The 22,508-nt window shown below is 40.0% G+C and overlaps 1 protein-coding gene across 3 annotated transcripts; it reads right to left on the bottom strand.

Annotated features, from left to right (window-relative positions):
• Window positions 1–4,914: 4,914 nt before the first annotated feature.
• On the bottom strand, window positions 4,915–20,850 carry LOC109427229 (protein singed wings 2). 3 transcript variants are annotated; one of them, XM_029869740.2, is made up of 5 exons: window positions 20,534–20,848; window positions 19,771–20,103; window positions 6,376–6,881; window positions 5,807–6,294; window positions 4,915–5,520 (listed from the first exon to the last, which is right to left on the bottom strand). In XM_029869740.2, exons 2-5 carry the CDS (start codon window positions 19,836–19,838, stop codon window positions 5,134–5,136), a joined length of 1,449 nt encoding a protein of 482 aa, XP_029725600.1. In that variant the 5' UTR covers window positions 19,839–20,103; window positions 20,534–20,848; the 3' UTR covers window positions 4,915–5,133. The 3 variants fall into 3 exon arrangements, with proteins under 3 accessions (XP_029725600.1, XP_062709610.1, XP_062709609.1); XM_062853626.1 differs by lacking the exon at window positions 19,771–20,103 and having other exon boundaries at window positions 20,534–20,850; XM_062853625.1 differs by lacking the exon at window positions 20,534–20,848 and having other exon boundaries at window positions 19,771–20,503.
• Between the last annotated feature and the right edge of the window lie 1,658 nt (window positions 20,851–22,508).

Here is a 22,508-nt window from a genome sequence, read left to right as displayed (position 1 = left end):
TTATCGATGATCGACGAAATTTGTTGAAAGACATCCCTAAAACTGCAATTTTCATTCAGCACACGCAACACTTTGGCAGTTTGACATTGGTGCCAGATCACACTTTGGCATAAATGGGAGAAATTCTGAGGAACTGTGAGGAATTCTCAGCAACACCTCGAGCACAGATTTGCTCTCGTTAGATCTGTCTCGCCCCTAGGCATTGGTGCCATAAGGATGAAGAGAACGAAATTGAGGGTTTGAGCGTAAAAATAACAAGCCTGCTAGTAAGAAAACTTTTTTTTTTCGGAGAAGAGGGAGAATGTGGGGTATGAACAAAGCTGAGTAGCATTTCCCATGCGTGTATTTCCCCTAGCAAGAATCAGTGACAGCCAGCACCATGACGGGGTCGTCGTCAGTGTGATGCTGCCTCATTGACGAGTGCACTGTTGGCGGAGCAAGTTGCCATCACCGTGAGGTTCCGTATTATGCCAAGTGATTCTACTGCAGTTTGCTAAGATGGCTGGGAACGGATTGTTCCAGGGAGTTGCCCGGCATTCACACCCCAGAATGCACCATTCCCCAGAATGTACCATTCCCCAGAAATCTTAATATACTCTGCTAAAAAGTTTAATTCGATACACAAACAGTAAATGTTGATCAGAATGATATGTTATACCCCGGACAGACATGTGATACGAGTATGATTCCTGTACAACGGTACGCAGTGTCAAGAAAATTCTAACAAGACTGACTTGAACTGAGAGAATTTTCAGTATGGCACTCATTTCAAGCGCAATTGTACAGTGATTCTTGTATCACATGTGTGTCATAAGTATTATAGGCAAGGATTTTAACATTATAGTGTTACTACGAGCAAATATCTATTTCTTATACGGTATATGTAACAAATTAAGGTAAAAATGTATACATACATACACTGCCCCCACTCGCATAACTGTCCCATATGAATAGGAATCCCAGCAAAGATGGGACTGTTATGCGAGTGGGGGCAGTACATATCCATAAAAATATTCGACACGAATGCACCCTGGTGTGAAGTGTCGAAAATAAACAAACAAACAAACAAACATAAAAATATTCTACAATGGTTCAAACGTTTAATTACCATTGTACACAGTTGCATGTTGATCTTTAAACCTATCTTGAAAGTTCGCAAACTGTTAGTTGCGTTGCTATAAAATGTTTTGTTATTGACAGATTTGTGAAAATTGTGCAGCACTTCTTTTACGATGAATAACGTTTTAAATGTGATGTGCAAAATTTACAGAGAAAACGCATATTCTTCTGATGTTGTTCAGTGTACAAGATACTAAAGACTCAACTGACCACGTTTTTCTTTGCAAACGGTTGGAGGGATCCATCCCAATGGCTGTTTCTAATTATTCGCTTCAAAGGCTCTTCATTCATGCGGTATGAGAAGGGCTTTCATCATTATTCCAATACTATGGAATGGAATAGAAAAAGTGAACATATAAGCAGTTTTAATGCCAACAATTCTAAAAATTTTTAATGAAGAAGGGAAAAAGTATCATCGTTTTCCTTTTGGCATTCAAAAACCCAACAATGTTCCTTATTTTTAAACAATATTCTTCTTAAAATTAAGGCAATTAGTAATTTTTTTTAAAACATTTTCAACATAGATTCTCCCTTCTTTTCTACATAGGCTGTTCTTTCGAATTGCACTTTTCAGGAAATTATGGGCATTATTACAACCACCGGTGTTAAATTGCTGTTATATTTATTTCATATTTTTTTTTTTAAATTTCTAAACACCTGTGCTTGTGGTGCCGATTGTAACTAGCCTAAACATTGTAACTCGAAAGAACAGCCTATGTAGAAAAGAAGGGAAAATCTATGTTGAAAAAGTAAGCAGTTATAATTCCAATAATTGTACCAATTGCCTAAATTCTAAAAAAAACTTGTTTAAAAAAAGGAACAGGTTTTTGAATGCAGCAGGGAAAACAATGTCACCACAGACAAACAGACGTAACACTTCGAACATTTCTCGATTTAAATTTTAGTCTCGGAAATAGGTTCGCTTAATTCTAAAAGGACTGAATTTGGCCAATCATCAACTAGGTGGCAGTAGTGAGCAAACGTCAAACTCAAACAAAAACTATGCGAGCGCCGCGAATTGGCAATTGGTCAACTCTCAAATTTTCAAATAAACCGTTAAATCGATGTACGATGGCAATTATCAGAGTGTTACGTTTCCTTCTTCGTTAAAAAAATGTTTGAGTCGTTATAAGAATTGTTGGCATTACAACTGCTTATATGTTTATCAAAAAATTTTCCCTTCTTTTGCATAGGCTGTTCTTTCCAGTTGCACTTTTCAAGAAATTATCGGCATTGCAACTGCTTACTTTTTTAACATAGATTCTCCCTTCTTTTTTGCATAGGCTGTTCTTTCGAATTGCACTTTTCGGGAAATTATGGGCATTACAGCCTCCACCGGTGTTAAGGACAAACGTCTTGAAATCCCGCTTCAACAGTGCATCAGACGCACAAATCTTAAGAAACAAGCTTCAAGAAACAATGCATTTTATTATTCTGTTCTTGCTCACTTGTAATAAGCTTAAAATAAAAAGATGAGGTGTGCTGGTTTTGTTTACGTAGAGATTTGTGTGCTCGAAATCGTGAGTAGGTGCCAAAGTCGGCCATTGTGGCGGCCATTTTGGGATTCTAGCAAGTCTGTCCTTAAAATTGCTGTTATATTTATTTCATATTTTTTTTTCTAAATTTCTAAACACCTGTGCTTGTGGTGCCGATAATTACCTGAATAGTGTAACTTGAAAGAATAGCCTATGCAGAAAAGAAGGAAAAAACTACGTAGAAAATGTAAGAAGTTTTGATGCCGATAATTTACTGAAAAGTACAATTCGAAAGAACAGCCTATGCAGAAAAGAAGGAAAAATGTATGTTGAAAAAGTAAGCAGTTACGATGCCAATAATTATACCAATAGCCTAAATTGTAAAGGCAAATCATGCTTATTTCCGAAGTTTTTCTTGTCAAATAAGAATTTTTGGCAGGATGTTTCTTCCGGTGATTTTTTACGAATAAATATTTGATTTTTAGCTATTAATATAAACCATTCAGAATTAAAGCAATAGTTTTATTTTTTTCTGGGGAATGGTACATTCTGGGAAATGGAATTCTGGGAAATGGTTTTCTGGGGATTGGTTTTCTGGGGAATGTTATAGAATCAATTTAAATAATGTATATGCTAGAAATGTAAAAAAAACAACTTAAATGTAAGATTTTGGTATAAATTGAAACAAAAAATAGTATGATGCCAACTACGCCTACATTATCCTCATATTCTATAACTCGATAATTCTATAAGTTGATGGTCCCTTGGATATCGAGTTGTGGAGAGTTGACTGTATAATTTTTCATACTTTTTTGATAACTTTCAATGCAAAATTGATTACACTGAAGTTTTTTTTTTACGACGGTAATGGTCCCGCGTAAAAAAAAACGAGTTATATTAAAAAACGTCGTAAAAAACCGCGTTATTTCAAAAAACGTCGTAAAAAAGTCAAGTCACGTTAGATGTGGTGCTGACTATTTTACGCGTGTTTTTAAAAAAACGCGGATTTTTTTTTACGACGGTTTTTGAAATAACGCGTTTTTTTTTACGACGGGTCTTGAAATAACGCGGTTTTTTTAGGACGGACCGCGTAAAAAAACTTCAGTGTATTGAAGCATAGGTACATCTATTTATGTGTCATAAAAACGAAAAGCATGTTGAAAAATCCGAAAACTGTGAAATACGAATAGGAAATGTGATGCAAAATGTTTGCAACGATTTTTCTCAATGTTTACGTTCTGGGGATAGGCCCTTTTCAAATGTAACGCGAGATTTGTGAGATTCTCGTACTGATTCTTCTTCTTCTTTTTTATGGCTCGACGTTCACATTGGAACTTGGCCTGCCTCTCCTCAACTTAGTGTTCTTATAGCACTTCCACAGTTATTGAAGGGCTTTCTTTGCCTGCCATTGCATGAATTTGTACACTGGGTGGCAAGTACAATGATACAGTTTGCCCAAGGAGTCGAGAAAATTCTGCCGACCAGAACGGGAATCGAACCCGCCAGCTTCGGATTGGCGATTCATAGCCTTAACCGCTAGGCCAACTGGAGATTTCTTTTTGAACTTTTATAGTTTTTAAAAACCTTGATTTTTAGGACCACCCTATCTGAAAATTGGTCGCCCTTATGACGAAATAAGAAAAAACGGGTCCACATAATTATTTTCGATGAACCACAAACCCAAGACAATCGGAGTTACACTAGGGTGACGATGGGTATTATCGGCAGGTTTGTTCTTTTCGTCATGGGGGGTTTTTGTGGGCCGAATTGCCTGAAATGTTGGCATATAACTCAGCGCATACAACTCTGAAACCTACAGGTTCCAAAAAACCCCTATGACGAAGAGAACAAAACAGCCGAGAATACGTAAGTTCCTCTAGGGTATCGCGCCACTTGGGCGGTGGTTTTATATTCGTCTGTTTGCCACTATAACTCAGTCAATTTTGAACCAATTGACTTGAAATGTTGTACACGGGTAGATACTATACCTATCTCACCACATTCCAAAAGTTGTGCCAATTGGTTCAAATTTGACTGAGTTATAGTGGAAAACAGACGAATATAGAACCACCGCCCAAGTGGCGCGATTCCCTATATCGTTTTTCTATGGAATGGCTGAATATATGATAGGCGAAATTTTAGTTTAGTTTTAGATGTTTACATGGTTTCAAGGGAATATGTAAATTTTGTGGAACTATTTGTTCTGACCTGATTTGAACCATTACTAAAGGACTCAAGATTTGGCTGATTGCCAATATAGCGTTGTTCGATATGTATATTAAATGGAAAAGTTTCTCAACGGATCAAATAACGCCACACATCAGTCGTCATACATGAGATTCTTCGTCTATTTGCCGTTTGATTTACAGCTTCTAATATATGTACAAATGTAATTAAGTATATTCGAGAGCGCGACACGACGTCGTCTCGGCGTCATCATCATCGCAATTCGCAGCCCTTCTGCTGGCATATCATATCACAAAACAACAAGCCCATCTAGGCTTCCCACTTCTACCCTTTCCCTCGTCCCCTTCCCCCTCTACGGCATCTTCATTATCAGCCACGGAAGCTTCCCATACTTCCGATAAATGTAGTAATCATACGCCAGCTTGATGACGATTAGCAGAATTAACGAGGCGAACACAATGCTCAGGACGTCGTAAACGGCCGCCTTGTTGTGCGCCGTCGACCGGCACACATCGTTCGGCGTCAGTGTCATCATGTAGTGGTAGGACCTGTTGCCCTCGTCGTCCAGTATGTAGCACGTTATGTTGCGCGAGTCCACCACCACGGATTCGTGCTTGTGCAGGAAGGACTGCATACGGGTTGCAAAGCGGCACCCGCAGCGCCACGGATTTCCCCCGAGGTACAGCTGACCGACGTGGGTGTTCCGCTCGAGAGCGTGCTCCACGCTGTAGACGCGTATCTGGAAGAAATTGAACGGTTGTTATATTCCCGTATAGATCACTTGACTACGAATTCCGAGAAGATCAGAACAGAAACGAATCAATCATGCAGCAAGAAACGGTAGGTAGCACAAAGAGAATGTGATTGATAGCATGAATGAAAGAATGGATCGGAACGATATGCGAAGGTTTTTTGCCATCAAGTAACCTTCAGATATGTAACTTGTCATTCGTCCGGAGTATTTCAACAGATTATGGACCTAGGAGCACATATTGAGTACAGTTATATTATTCAACGATACTCACCCTGCTAATCTTATTGCCGCGCAAACTGAGTATCCGGAAGTTATCCAGCCACGCACTATCCTCCAGAATATCAATTGATACAATCTTGTTGTTGTCCAGATAGATGTCCTGGACCTTTTTGTAGTGGTCGATCGTGGTTAATCGCTCCACCGATGAGATCTTGTTGTTGGCCACGTGCAGCACTGTAGTGTTCGGTGGCAGATAGCTCGGAAGCTGGTAGAATCCTTTACCGGTGCAGTTAACAGTGATCAACGGGTGAAAGGTACGGCCGCTATCGCTCAACCGCAGATACGATATCCTACAGGTACAGTTACGAAGTTCTTCGTTTTTACAATGCTCCCGAAGGTTGCGCTTGTACTCCATGGCCGTCAGAACCGGTCGTCCGGTGTACTTCCAGTCCTTGCAGACCAGCGTCGATTTGTCAGCAAAGAAACCGCTCTGCTCTTCCAGCAACCAAATCATGTCGTTAGTACAATTCCACGGATTACCTGGAAACATCTTTTGGAAATTATTTGATGAAACTTAGTCTACGTCGCTTCTCTACGAACAATAGCTCGAACAGGACCTACCATGAAGGAAGATGTCAACATGATCGCTGCTGAACTCGAACGGAGCCACCTGTACCAGAGCGTTGCCTCGCATGTTCACCTGCCTCAACGCCGGCAGTTCCCTGAACGTTGAATTGCTCGTGAAGTTCAGCTTCGTCCCCGTGAAATTGATCGCCCTTAAGTAAGGTAGCATCGGAAAATCCCCCTTCAACGTCCACAAGCTCTCTCCTGTAATCGAGAGTTTCTCGATGTTGGGCGTCAACTCCACCAGCTCATTCGGGTTGAAACTCCTCCATGGCCAATGGCACAGAATTAGTTCGGCGGTGCGGTTGAACCGAGCCCGAAAGTGTCGCAAACGGCGATTCTCGATTCCGCGGAAGCAGACTGTTTTGTTCGGGTGATCGAAATAGCATTGCGGAAGTGCCTCGAACAACCGTTCCGGATCGGAACACTCGCTGACCGCAATGTTCTCGATCGCTAAATTCTTAAGGCTCAACGGAAGTTCCGCCACCAGCATGTGGAAGTACCTGCCCGATGGGAGTACATACAGGGGTAACATGTAGTTATTGATTGATTGAGCGTAAATTGATATGCGAGACAAATGCAGATGCTAGCTGATGCGCTCTAATTGACTCTAAATGGAATGCAAATCAAAATCATGTGCTCTTCTCTGGTTGTTGTTGGTGTCAGTGGCTGCAATGGCCAGGAATATAAAGATCACACATACCATGATGGTACAATTTATTTCTGGACCATATTACACATCTTCTCAGTGTATTATTTTACTTAACAATAAGTGTTAACTTAGAGGGGTTTCGTTACGATGTTACTACCCAAAGGACCCAGAGAGAAAAGTTCGAATAACGGTTTCTTAAACTAAATTGCTAACATAACATAAAAGTAAGAACATGTAATTGAATACTGGAACACCTAAAGAAGTGGTTGAATTCATAAATGAAACCCGATAAAAAAACAGTTGTCCAAAATGCAAAACTATTGTAACAGGTTCACTCACAAAGGGACGATCAGCTGTAGCTATGACCAGATCACACGAGCGTCTATTTTTTTTTCATGCGATGATGCGGTGAAGCTATAAATGATCGTTTCGGTGAATCGAATTTTAACACCCAGGTGATGGTAGCTAGTTTTCATTGAATTTGCCAATATATAACGCGTTTATTGCCGCATTCCGTAGATTTATTGGCGCTTTCCATAACGGACGGACAAAGCGAATTAGGGGCACTGTGGTGTATATTTCATTTTCACAAAAAGGTTTTATTATATTTCTCCAACACAGTTAATTTTATCAGGTCTAAACCAGTTCGAGTAAAAATTTGTGAGGGACGCTCGGTCTAGGAAGATCAAAACTTGGTCTGTGTTATTTATGAACGACCCCATGTGTTTTCACTATTTTCACTATAGACAAATTCCATGCACTTCTACAACGGTTTTTGAACTTCATTGAACGATATTTCAGTGCTCCTGCTGTCGATTTTGATTATTTTTGCACCAAAATGAAGTTATTTAGGTACTTATATTATTCTAATATTACTTGAAACTTTGAAAACTCTTTCGAGAAAGTAGCAAAGTTCTTGGCGTTAAGTCAAAATTTGTCATTTTTTTGCTATGGTGTCCCAATAAGCTCTTTTTCTTGTTCGAATGAGTGTAATCAGTTTCGTAACTTTTAATTCCGCCCTATGTTGCTTATCCTTTGACAGATACGCGTATTTCGACTACCACTTGTAATCTCCTCTTCCTTCCTGAGGAAGATTACAAGTGGTAGTCGAAATACGCGTATCTGTCAAAGGATAAGCAACATAGGGCGGAATTAAAAGGCACAAAACAGATTACACTCATTCGAAGAGGGCATTCTGCTTAGAGGATTCAAAAAGTCGATACAAGATCTTTTTCTTGATTTTTTTTAAAGTAGAAAGTTCCAATTCTTTATCGAAATTATGTTATAGCGAAGCAAAATTGTGTTTCCCAGAAATTTAATGCACTTTTTTAAAAAGAAAAGGATTTATTCAGATTTTTTATAGAATTCACCAGGGATTTCTCAGGCAATTCGTGCTGGGAATTCTCCTGGAATTCTGGAATGAAATTACTGAAGAAATCTCAGAGGAATGCTTGGAGAAATCTCCGGAGGAATCCTTGGAGGAATCACATGGAGGATATGTGAAGGAATCCTTTCAAAAACCTCTGATGCAATCTCAACAAAAATGTTTAGACTTTAGAGAGGAACTATTTTGCCATCAGGAATTTTCGAAACAATTGCACGAGAATTCTTCCAAATATTTCTCTAGGATTGCCTTCAGAAATACCTGATAAGATTTGCTAGAAGTTTATGCTGGGGTTGCTAAAGAAATGCCTTTAGGGATTACTCTAGAAATTTCTCCTGGGATTCCCCCAGGAAGCCCACTTGCAGTTCCTCCAGGCAGGGATGGAAAATGTCGCGGAATTTCATGAAAATAATGTCCTTACATTTTTCTATGTATACATCACTTTTGGTGTAAATTTCTGTTCATATGCAGCAGTCCATAACACTGATAGTTATGGGTAATCAATGGTGTCGCCGGTTAACATTTCCGACTAAGTGCAGTGAAATTAACAAATAATGAAATTACATTTTTATGACATTTCCCATCCCTGCCTCCAGGAATTCTTTATGTGATTTGTCCAGAGATTTATCCAAGAATTTCTTCATGAAATTCTCCAAGTTTTTTTCCGAAAATTCCCGCAGTTGTTCCTCCAGTGATTTTTTAAAGGATATTTTCAGATATAGCCCTCGAAAATAATCCAGAAGTTCCTCCAGTGGATACTTCAGAGCTTTTTCCAGGAATTGCTATTGAGATTCTTCCAGAAATCTGCAAGGTTTCAACAAAAATCGTGTGGAATAGGAAGCAATCAGTGAAGTACTAGATTGAAAGTAGTGAGCTGGATTTTTGTATGGTGAGATGATCAGTTCTCCATTTCTGTAATGAAATGGTACAAACAGCGTGGGTTATATGATTTCTTGACTAATTTGATGCTGTTTGAGCAAAAGTTTGGGTGACTATGTTGCTGTATTATTTATTTCTTGCAACTTCAACAACACAGTTATCCAAACTTTTGCTCAAACAGCATTAAATTAGGCAAGAAACCATATAACCCACGCTGTTTGCATCATTTCATTGCAGAAATGGATAACTGATCATCTCACCATACAAAAATCCAGCTCACTACTTTCAATCTAGTACTTCACTGATTGCGTCCTATTACATAAGGAGTGTATCGGAAAGTAGTTGAAAATGTTCAGAATGCTCTATCTCGAAGCTGGGTTGGTCTTTTCATTTCGGTTCTTCTATGAAATCTTCACAATATAGTTAAGTTTAGAATACCTTGGAAAAATTTGGAAAATGTTTAGTATTATTGAAAATATGGTTAAATGAATATACCTCACAAAATAAAAATCTGCACAAAATGCAATTTTGTTAAGATTTTTCAACATTTCAAAAATCTGTAGCGAGTAAAATTTGTACGATAAAAAATCTGGAAAATATTGATACTTGTTAACAGTTATGTACACATAACATATCATTCAACACCGGCTTTCAAAATTCATATTTTCGATAGAAAAATCTCCTATATCTACAAAATGGTCTACTCCAAAAAACGTCTATTTTTTGGTTAAACTTTGAAGTTCTGCTTTTAATATCTTAAAAGGTTATGAAATTATTTTTTTTGCCCTTACTTACTCGTCCATAAATTAAAAAACATACCCTATTTAAAAAAATGCGAATATTTCATTTTAGGTATTTTTTATTTGCGTAAACATGATTTTGAGGAGCATAGAAAAAGGGGGTTCCTCAAAAATGGCCTTTTTTCATTTTTAAGAATTGCGCTTAAATGCAGTGGAGATTTTTCTTGTAAAAAATATTTTGCCTATATCATGAGGATTCTTTAGCTTATTATATTTGCGCAAAAAAGTTAACAATTTTCGAACATTATCGAACTTTTTTCGCAATTTCAATTTTTTAGAAGGTGTGCAAAAATTTAAAAACATGCGTTCAGTTATCTAGGTTAAAAACCCAGTTAAAAGAACATTTTTAGAAAATCATGAAAGTCATTTCTTTTTTCAAGGATTTATACAGTATCTCCAAACATAAAATTACTTAAAAGTTGTATTAAACTATTTTTGAGGCTATTTTAAACATTTTCAACTACTTTACGATACACTCCTTACCACTAAACATTTTGGAGGAATTCCTCCATTGAATCATGCTGAAATCTATTCACACTCTTGAGAACGGAACTACTGCTGGGATTGCTTCAGGAATTTCTTGCACTTCCTCCAAGAATTCCTAGATAACTCTCAAGAGTTATAATTGGAGATATTCGTGCTGAAAAAGCTTTAAAAATCTCAGCAAAAAAATCCCGAAGCTATTCTAGTATGATTTTCTGAAGGAATCCCAGTAGTAATGACTGGAATACAAAGAGCAATTCCTAGGCGAATCCTTGAAGAAATCTCTGAAGGAATCATAATTTGGATTTTTTATAGTAAATATGTATCTATAAATACAACCCCCATTTTCTATTGTAAAAGTGACATTTACAATACATGGTATTGTGGAAAACCATAGGGTCTGTTGTTACTCTATCGTTTTAAACAATTGAATTAATGGTAAATACCATTCATTTCAGTGTGTTGTAACAATATATTCTGTTGTGTCCCATAGTATGATCTTTTTTATCAGAAATACTCTTGCGAATTCTGGACAAAAATTAAGATTTTATTATTGATGTTATTCCTTTACATGTTGAATGTTGACACACACTCAGACGATCAGTAGGTTATAACTTTTGTCAACTGAGTCGGATCGCTTTGCGGTTCTCGATAGTTTTTCAGGACATCTAGGCTATACTATTACATTGATTTGTCTTTATTAAAAAGACTTTCAGCTCTTGGCTCATACTATTACATAATCGGTTACATATTTTCATAATGATTTTATTATTTTCAAAGGAAATGCAAAAAAGTAAGTTTCCCAATTTAAAATCCCATACAAATTTCAATTGCGAAGCGCAAAGTGTGGGTATAACTGATCGTGCTCAAATTTTGTGCAGTCACTCAGGACCCGAAATGGTATAAAAAAACCTTGAACTGAAAAAAAAAACGACCTCTATGACCCATGCTAATATGTTTAGCGTACTTTCAATGGTTCGGAGACTTTTCTCTAGGCGAAAAGAAAGGTTGTGGCTCGATTGAAATGTAAGCTAATACTAATCGGGTCTCGTTTTATTAAAAATCAATTTAGAGTACATTATTTGGTATTGTGAGTATGTGGATGGCATGAGAGATACAATTGGATATTGTGTGAAGAGAATTGAGATAAACTATTGCGGTACTGTTAATGATAGGTGTCGATGTAGTGGACGACCTTTCGGTCGCGGATGCAGCAGCCAGATCGGATGCTGTGGATGTCGCACCGATTGGTGATGCGACAGGGATGAAGCTGATGATGCTACAGTACTCCCCTCCTAGACTAGGTTTCCTTCTAGCGGTAGCGGAGTGGAATAACGACTCGTCGACCAGAACGAGTGACCCTAGTCGATGTAGTCGTAGCGGATGTTGTAGCTGCCGAATCTGGTGCACTCGGTGAATCCTGATCGTCCAGTGTGTAGGCGGGTTTCAGGCGGTCGACCGAAATGTTTACTGTCCGCCCCTTGATACATACGCTGAAGAATTTTTCACCTCGGTTTACCACCTCGAAGGGTCCTTCGTAAGGAGGTGATAACGATGGCCGAATCGAGTCGTTGCGCACGAAGACGTTCTTGCACGATTGAAGGTCCTGGTGAACGAAGAAATTGCGGCTGCCGTGCCACGCTGTTTCTGTCGGGCGTAGATTGCTCATGGATTTTCGGAGATTTGCTACAAATTCGGTTTCGTTTCGGCCCTTCGAACTTTCGACGAAAAACTCGGATGGTATTCGGAGGGTTGTTCCGTAAACCATCTCGGCCGGAGATGCCTTGATGTCTTCTTTGTAGATTGTTCGCAGGCCCAGCAAGATTATCGGCAGATGTTCGCTCCAATGATCGGGATCGTGGCAAAGGATGGCTGATTTCAAGGTCCTGTGCCACCGCTCGATGATACCATTCGATTGGGGGTGGTATGCCGTCGTTCGTAGGTGGGTGGTTCCAAGCATGCGAGTCAGTTCGGAGAACAGCGATGACTCGAATTGCCGTCCTTGGTCGGTCGTGACGTAGGCTGGAACACCAAACCTAGCAATCCACCCGGAGACCAGAGCTTCAGCAATCGTTGGCGCAGTCATGTCCGGTATGGGAAACGCTTCAGGCCACCGAGAGAATCGATCAATGGCCGTAAGGCAGTAGCGATGTCCTTTGCTTGGCGGAAATGGTCCAACAATGTCGATGTTGATGTGGGAAAATCGACTGTCGGGCGCAGAGTAGCGGGACACTGGCGATTGCGTGTGGCGAGTCACCTTCGATCGCTGACACTGGAGGCAGCTCCTGGCGAAAGCAATGCTGTCCTTGCGGATGCTGGGCCAAACGAATCTCTCCGTCATCAATTTGGCCGTTGCACGCGTTCCAGGGTGCGACAGCTGATGGGTAGCTTGCAGAGCGACGTTACGGAACGGTTTCGTCACAAAAGGGCGAATGCGATCGCCTGAGCAATCACAAAGCAATTGCTTCGTGCTGCCTGGAACGGTAAAAAGCTTTAACTTTAAAGAGGTGTTTGATTTACCTTGCTGAATATCGCGAAGCTCGTCATCGGTCTTCTGGTTATTGTGCGTTTAGCACTAAATTGATTTCCGAAAAAACTTCATTGACTTCCGCTGCCTTTCCTATGCGTTAAACATTACGTCGGAAGTAGTGCGCTGTATAGCAAACCAGATTTACTGTACAGCGCACTACTTCCGACGTTATGTTTAACGCATAGGAAAGGCAGCGGAAGTCCATGAAGTTTTTTCGGAAATCAATTTAGTGCTAAACGCACAATATCAGTAAGCGCGTCGAAGTTGATCGAGGGTGCAGATTGGATGGCAGCAATGCGGGAGAGCAAGTCCGCCACGATGTTTTCCTTGCCAACTATGTGCCGGATATCCGTCGTAATTTGCCCAATGAAGTCCAACTGGCGAGCTTGTCGGTTTGAGGCTTTATCGAGCTTCTGACGAAAGGCGAAGATGATTGGCTTGTGGTCCGTATAGATGTGGCAGCTTCGTCCTTCCAGCATGAACTTGAAGTGCCGCATGGCGAGGTAGATGGCGGTCAATTCACGGTCGTAGGTGCTGTAGCGAAGCTGGGCTTTGTCGAATTTCTTCGAGAAAAAACCCAAAGGTTGAGCTTGCCCATCGACGATTTGGTGCAACACTGCACCTGCAGCAATGTCCGAGGCGTCGACCCAGAGCGATAGTTCGGCGGATTTGGCGGGATGCGAAAGAAGCGTTGCTTGGGCGAGCTGCTGCTTGCACCGCTCGAAAGCTGCGAGGGTTTCATCACTCCAGGTCAATGGTGTACGATCGTTTCGCTTTGTTGCCGGGGGTCATCGCCACTTCTATTGGCGTTCCGTTCGCGGCGAACAATTTCGTGGTCGTAGGTTTCACTTTTGCTGAATGCAATCCTTTCGGCACTACGGACACATCGGCACCAGTGTCGATTAAAAATTGCATAGCGGTGGTCGAGTCCGTAATTTTGAGGCGATAGATTGCGGCTGTGGTAGAAAGTTCGCCAATTTCTCCCACAGTATCAGCAGAGTGACGTCATTGCTGGTTCGATGAGGCCTGCTGACTTGTAGAGCAGGGCTTCCGGCATCTTCGGGCATCGTTCCCGAATGTTCGATGGTACCAGCATGGGCCGGACGATGAATCCCTCTCGCGATTGGCACTTCGCTTTTCGCCTCCACGAGAACGGGAACGGGAACGACCACGAACACTTTTCTGGATAGGCAGCATCTTTTCGAGCCGCCGCGAGAGCTCGGCGATTTCCCGCTTCAGATCCTGGATTGGATCAATGGCTGCAACTTCTGCGGGTTTCGTTGCCGCCATCGCTGAATTTTGCACGTTGCTGTCCAGGGCGTTGATCTTTCGCAGAACCATCGAATCTACAATGGCGTCGGCGATGGTGTTTTTTTCCGCCGCGTCGCCTCTCGATGCAATCACCGCTGCTTGGGCATGTGGAGGCAATCTGGTTGCCCAAAGGTCGAGTAGTACCGCTTCTCCGAGGGAGCTTCCAGCTACGCGCTTCATCTCGTTGAAGAGCTGGCTTGGCTTGAGGTCCCCCAGAGGCATATCGGACAGCACACGTTGAAGGCGCCGCTGCTGGCTGTCGGCAAAGTACAGTAAACGTTCGATAACTGCAACATGTTTACGTTTCACTTATCGAATGAAATTCGATAACTGCAACTACTGACAGCCGTCAAAGAACTGTCAGTCGCTGCAGAATGCAGCCGATGTGCATTCAGAAAACATCGCACTGCAACAAAAGTGCATGCGAAAAACATCGCATCGCTGTTGACATTCGATTTTGACGGATAGCGGTGCGATAAATGCAAAATTGTTGCACTTAGCGGACTTGCAGTTAAAAAGCATTGCAATTAAACCGTTTGCACCGAGCGAATGTCTACTGTACGCGATCAGCTTCGTCTTGATGTAGGCGTACTTATCGTTCGCTGGAGTGGCATCGACAATCGACCGCAGCTCGGTCAGCTTGCTTGGAGGAACCTGTGCCATCACGATATTGTACCGACGGGAATCGTGTTGGGCACCGATGCCTGACGCGGCGAACCAGAACTCGAGCGACATAAAATAGGTCTCGATATTCGTGTCGGCCATGCTGGGATGATTGAGAAGCGGCGCATTAATTGTTTCGACAGCCGGCTGGGCTATCGGGGGAATCACCCCACTGGCGCTAGATTTATCCTCCATCGTCGCACTTGTACGTAGTCGACCGAAAAAACTACTTCGAATCGCGATTCGCGGTACCCGTGATCGAAAAAATTAGCGATTTGTGGTAATTAATCACGTCGGGGTCACCACTTTAGCGTACTCTCAATGGTTCGGAGACTTTTCTCTAGGCGAAAAGAAAGGTTGTGGCTCGATTGAAATGTAAGCTAATACTAATCGGGTCTCGTTTTATTAAAAATCAATTTAGAGTACATTATTTGGTATTGTGAGTATGTGGATGGCATGAGAGATACAATTGGATATTGTGTGAAGAGAATTGAGATAAACTATTGCGGTACTGTTAATGATAGGTGTCGATGTAGTGGACGACCTTTCGGTCGCGGATGCAGCAGCCAGATCGGATGCTGTGGATGTCGCACCGATTGGTGATGCGACAGGGATGAAGCTGATGATGCTACATATGTATGTTGATTTGCCCGGTTTGTGAACCACTATACCCATCCATCGTTCGGATTACGTCTTCGAAACTCGACTACAGCACCTGTAGAAACAACACCGATCAGTTACAGATCAAAACTCAAACTAAAGCTTTATTGAATTCAATACAATTGCACGGTATTCTAGGATCGGTCGTAGAATTTAGGGATGTTCAATTCAAAATCCCAACATGTATACACACAGTGATTGTGATCAATTGATTTTATTTTTGTTAAGGCATATGTTATGAAGATTTCCACAACAGTTTTACTATTTTGAGTTCTACGGATGATCTAGGTCGTCCTGAAACTTCATGAAATGTATGTTCAGGATCTATAAGCGAAACTAGTGTTCTACGAATAATTACCCTATACTCCATAGACCAATGACCCTTCCAACAAGTAAATGAAGTATTGTATTGAACTGTATAATAGATGGTATAGATCTTCCAAGAACTCCATGGAATATAAGCCTTTGTATGTACAAGCATAACCTGTGTTTGTGCAGGTCTGTGAAGGTCTGTAATGGCCCGCGAAAGAATATAGAGGTCCACAAAGATCTACAATGGTCTTTTAAGATTATTCAAGGCCTTTTGGTTGTGCGGTGTATGCTGTGCTCTATTTAATCGAGGTGTTTCAGAAATTTCACAAACAATTTTAACACGACAATATAAACAACATGAAATTACAAGGATATTGCATACTTTCAGGCGTTTATCTGTGTAAAAAGATTTCTGTCCCAATTTACAAATTAGATTCCAATTCTCAAAAAACACGCTTCGCTAAGTGATCCAAGACCAGATTTTGATTACACTATGATTGATCTACCGAAAAAATCGGCCATGACGACCAAATGCTTCCTCAGTGGTATTTGCCGAAAGGGTGATTTTACATTGGAATATCTCAATCATCACACACAACTTGATTGGAATTGCAGAATAGCAGCTAGTATCCGCTAAACTTGATTTCAATGTCTTCCAGGGATCCTAAAGAAATACATAGAAATAGTCCCGAAGCGAAACTTTGCGAAACTTTTTTTTTGTATGGAACAGTTTATATTGGGAAAATTTGATTTTAAAAATGTGGGATCATTTAATAGTTTTACAATCAACTTTTCTACATCTGATATGTCATTCGAAATGTTTATAAGCAAGCTTCTGAAAGTGTAGAATTAGCTCCTAAGTTAAAATACACATTAATACAAACAAAAAAAGCAAGCTTCTAGAAACTTCTTTAAAAGTTCAACATTTTCTATTTAAGGCGAAACTGGAAGCATTTTCTCATTTTTTCGGTTTTTAATTTTTTTATTAAATAACGAAGCAATATTTTCAAAATCGGTTTTCGTGCACATGTAGAGTATGGATCAAGGTATTTTCTGAATTTTTTTTGAGATGCAAAATGTTTTCCATTTTTGCAGAAACCATTTTTTTTGTGAAATTTTGCTCAAAAATGGTTTTTGCAAAAACGAAAAACATTTTCCACTACAAAAAAAATCAGAAGATACCTTGATCCATACTCTACATGTGCACGAAAACCGATTTTGAAAATATTGCTTCGTTATTTAATGAAAAATCAAAAACCAAAAAGTGAGGAAATGCTTCCAGTTTCGCCTTAAGATATGCGATGTTGAACAATTCATTCATTTCATCATACATTGCCAATCGTCTCATTGTGCTGCAAATATCTCGATAAGTATATGGATGTTCTAGAATTTACTAGTCTAAGTGGTCTACTTTCAACTACCGAACCTAAATATCAAATTGAATAGTCAATTTTAGATTTTTGGCCACCTGAAGTGAGTTTTCCTCTTTTGTCAAAGCAATTTTAAAAAGACACTACACCGTCTTCAACCAGAGGTTGCACAGACTGAACGATAACTAACATGACACAACGGACAACACACGAAACACCCAGTGGACCAGTGGAGAATTTTCTGTTTGACGAAAAGTTTTCACCAACTGGAGCGGGAATCGAACCCACACTCCGAGGCTTACGAAACACCAAGACGACTGACGCCGTTAACCGCACGGTCACAAAGCACAGCGGATCTTCTATTAATAACTATGGAAACTTCCCACAACTCATGTTCGGTTTATTTTGACTAAAAGTTATATTCCTCTTTATAGGCAGAATAACAGCCAATTAACCTATTAACCACAGCCGAAAAATCAATGTATATATTAACAACGGCTCTCAAGGTTCCCCCAATTCGATCGTTCATTGTGCTCCCGTTCGAACGTTACTCCTACTCGCACTTCCAGTTTTAGCACCAACCGAAAACCGCCGTGATAATTTAATCTCTCCTCTCGATTAACACCCATGGCCAGGCCACAGAAGAGCATTATTTACCTTTTAACGCCACATGAAACGCGCGCGGGCTTGTTTGCAGTATTACATATATACAGGGGATAGACAAAATGATCGGGACAGGCAAAATTTTCACTTTTCAAAAAATGTTCAATTAGCTGTAACTTTTTGAAAAGTGCATCAAATATTCTAAAATTTTTACTGTAAGTTCCTCAACTAGTTGTGTATCAGTGGACAAAATTTGGAAAAGATTGGACAATTTTTCACAAAGTTATAAAGATTTTTGAAAAAGGTAAAATTATCCGATAGCCAACTTTGAGCTGTTATATTTCCGGATTCACTGAACCGAATGCAATGAAATTTTGACCATTTATGACTTATATAATGAGCTATGAAAAACCATTGACTTAACTTAATATTCTTAACACAGAAGAAAACTATAAAGATTAGATTATTTTTCTTATAAAACACCAAATTATCCAAAACATCAACATCGTTTCAAAATTCAAGATGCAAATTATAGTTCATTTAGTTTCCCTTTAATTGACTTATATACAAACGCGTTTTGAAGGAAAGTAACAACATCGCCGTCAATAAATTGAAAAAGTAATGGGATGCATATTAAAAATAGACCAATTTACTAAAAAATCGTGAAAAAAATAAAATCGCTAAAACTCTTACGCTTGTTAAAAATTTCAAGTTATGTCAAATGTTTTCTAGAGTTCATTATATAAGTCATGAATGGTCAAAATTTCATTGCAATCGGTTCATTGAATCTGGAGATATAACAGCTCAAAGTTGGCTATCGGATAATTTTATCTTTTTCAAAAATCTTTATAACTTCGTGAAGAATTGTCCGATCTTTTCCAAATTGTGTCCACTGATACACAACTAGTTGAAGAACTTATAGCAAAAATTTGAGAATATTTGATGCACTTTTCGAAAAGTTACAGCTAATTGAACATATTTTGAAAAGTGAAAATTTTGCCTGTCCCGATCATTTTGTCTATCCCCTGTAATTGGTGACGTTCAAGCGTAATTTGGGTCTTTTTGGGTTGTTCACCGGAAAAAAAAAGTTTGAATTGAAAAATAAAACACCTGCCCAGCACAGACTATCCCATCCCAAACCAAAATAGAGGCAAACACGACGGTTCGGTGGTGGATGCTGAATCACATGTTTAGGTTGTTTGCTTTCCAGTGAGATAGAACACGCGTCACCATAGCAGCTAGCTCTCATATTATACTAAACGACATGCGTTCGCGTTAGGGTGCGACCAAGGTTCTTGAAATGGACTGTATCAGTTAATAGGAGTTTTTTTGCCATTTGGCTTTTTAACAATATTTAAAAACTTAGACAGAAAAAGGATTCCAACAAACATTTTGGCTATACAAGAGTGGAACAAGCCACTTTTAAGCAAACTTTAGCTTAAGAAACTATTATTCAGTTAGTTCTGTTTCTTGTGGTGTTCGAATGTCTACCAAATTTTAACAAATTGACATAATTTTTTGTACACTCTGATATATGGCGCAATATAGATTTGCTGTCCAAGTGGTCCCATACCATTCAGTGCACTGAAGAGAGTTATAGTTTTTCACAGGACATAATATAAAGACTATTGAAAGTATGTTTTGTCAAACAATTAAGACTGCATTGCTTCACTGTGCTACAAATTTCAAAAACTAAGCCGCACCCTAATTCGCTTGGCATGTTCAAGATGTAGAACGACACTTACAACGATAACCCGATCAACCACCATAGCCACATCCAGGGAGACACTTTACGCTTGCACCTGAGAACCATGGTCAACCTGTACTGTGTTAATGCAGAAGCAGCTGTCCAGCAGCGCCGACGACCTTAATCCAACCGAACCAAAGCCGGACAGTGTGGTGGAACGCATTTAACAAAAAAAACGTAATCACTCGAACCGATTGTAGGTGGTACTCGCTCTCGAAGCGCCAAAATAGTTATCACCCGAAAAATTACGACTCGAAAAAAAAACTACCAAAGTGATGTGACGTAGGACCTTGGGATTACCCACTAATGGCTAGTTTCCACTTCGTACGTACTGTGCAAAAAGATAGGACAAGTAATGGTCAAGTAATGATTCCGCTTTAAAATTACTTGAGCGGTTCGCAGATGGCAAGTAAAGCGCAGTTTCGAGTTCAAAAGGAATCGCTCAAGAAACTTCTTGAGCGATTCCTGGCAGAAACTTTCTACGGTGACTGCCATTTGAATTGTCATTTCTTCGCAACAGCGTACTGTGATGGAAGAAAAACGGTTTCTTGGGCGATTCGGGTAAGGAATTTCCCATGCATCAAGATAGGCCGAGAAATTCCTTTGCAAACAGCCCTTAAGGATAAAAGTGTAACACTCATAACGCCTCCCGTGCGAATCAAATGGAGCTGTCACTTTTCCTTGCGGAAAAATTGTCCGCGCTATTATTCCGTAAGGAAAAGTAACGTTTCTTCCCATACTGGATCAGTTGTCAAAATTACTTGCGGAAAAAGAGGGAATTTTACTTGAGCGCTCTGCTTGGCAACACGAAACTTAGCTTAAAGTACAAAACCGGCGCGCGCTCGCGGACGCGGATGGCCCTCAACTGATAGCGCGCTGTGAAAAGTGCGGTGAATTTACCACCGATATCGCGCCGCCGTGTGCGCCGTGCTCTGCTGGTCTGGTGCTCATCATCATCGATGATGCTGACCGTAAATTTGGGTGGAATTGGTCGTTTTCTGGCAAATGAAACTTCAGCTTGATCAAAAATTAGGTATCCTATACTCTCCATGCTCAGAAACAAATTGAATCAAACGAAAGGTGTGCCTCTAAAGTTTCTATGTATACAAATTTACATTGGATTTCTTGATGTTTCACCTTAACCCTTTGGAGCCGGAGGGGTCATATATAGCCCCAACATAAAAAACGGCTGTATGAATTCACACATTCAATAAAACAGAATACAGTAGACGTTCGGTAACTGCAACATGTTTACGTTTCACTTAGCGAATTAAATACGATAACTGTAACAACTGACAGACGTCAAAGAACTGTCAGTTGCTGCATAATGCAGCCAAAGTGCATTAGAAAAACATCGCACTGCATACAAAAACATCGCATCGCTGTTAACATTTCGTTTTGAAGGATAGCGGTGCGATAACTGTCAAATTGTTGCACTTAGCGGACTTTCAGTTAAAATCATTGCAGTTAAAGCGTTTGCATCGAGCGAACGTCTACTGTACTGTCTTCGGCAAAGATGTTGCAAATTTAGTCCTCTGATGAGCAAAAACGGGAATATTTGTATATGACATCCTGAACACCATGAAGTTTGACGAATCAAAATATTTAATTGACATACCAGTTGTTCTAAAAGCTAAATTTGGATTACGTTCATATGTATTCATTTATCATTCGTCAAGAATATCAAAAGGTGTTTTATATTCTGGGATATTCTAGGTGTTCCAAACTGTCCTGTAGTAAAGTCCTTCAAATCTACCAGAACAATTTTATGTGTTTTCGCCATAAATAATAGCATTGCACAAACTACTGGGATTCGTGAAGCTTTTGAAATCTATGTATAATGCCATTTGTAGACACTTCAGGGGTATTCCAGGTCAGTCAAACTACCTTGGAGTTCAGAACTTCAGATCTACACTCGTAACAGTAGACAAATCCGCTATACTGAGTAACATTGCATAATCAACCGCGGTTACTGGACCAATCTGAAGTCTCCTTGATAAAGTCCTTCGAATCTACATTGCATAATCTGCTGGAATCCATGAAGCTCTTAAAATCTCAAATGTCATTTAGAGACTCTATAGGGATATTCCAGGTCAGCCAAACTACCTTGGAGTTCAGAACTTCAGGTCTACACTCGTAACAGGAATCAAATCTGCTATACTGAGTAACGTTACATTATCACCCGCGGTTACTGCACCAATCTGAAGTCTACTTTACTTATATTCTTATTACCCTTTGGGATATAGAGGGTCGTCCAAACCGTCCTAAAGTTTAGCTCTTGACAGTTAGAGTAGTTATTCTCGCAAAGAACTGTCACATTACGCACCCAACTGTCTGCAATCCCCCTGGGATTTTATGAGTTATTCCAAGATAGTTTTGAGTAACGAGCCTGGATAAAACAAAGAGGAGAAACGTCAAAATTGGAACAGTCGATTTTCTGTCATCCCCATAGTTCCAATCGAGCAGGAGACCTGTCTAAACGACAAGGATTCGCCACTTTGGTTTACTCCAGACACTTTAGTTTTGAGATATTCCAGGTCAACCAAACTTCTTCGGAGGCCAAAGCTTCAGGTCTACAGTTGTGATAATAGCTTGTATTTACCAAAGTAGTTCGAGGAACAATAAGAGTTGTTATACATTTTTGGGATATTATTGGCCATCTTTACTGTTATGGAGCTTAGTAGATAAAATCAACCACTGTTATATGAGGTGGTTTCGTTTTAGATAGTAACGTTA

This window comes from Aedes albopictus, chromosome 2, assembly GCF_035046485.1.
Source record: "Aedes albopictus strain Foshan chromosome 2, AalbF5, whole genome shotgun sequence".
NCBI classification, from domain to species: Eukaryota; Metazoa; Arthropoda; class Insecta; order Diptera; family Culicidae; genus Aedes; species Aedes albopictus.
Note: the sequence above shows the minus strand (reverse complement) of the source record. Positions and strands in the feature narration are given on the sequence as shown.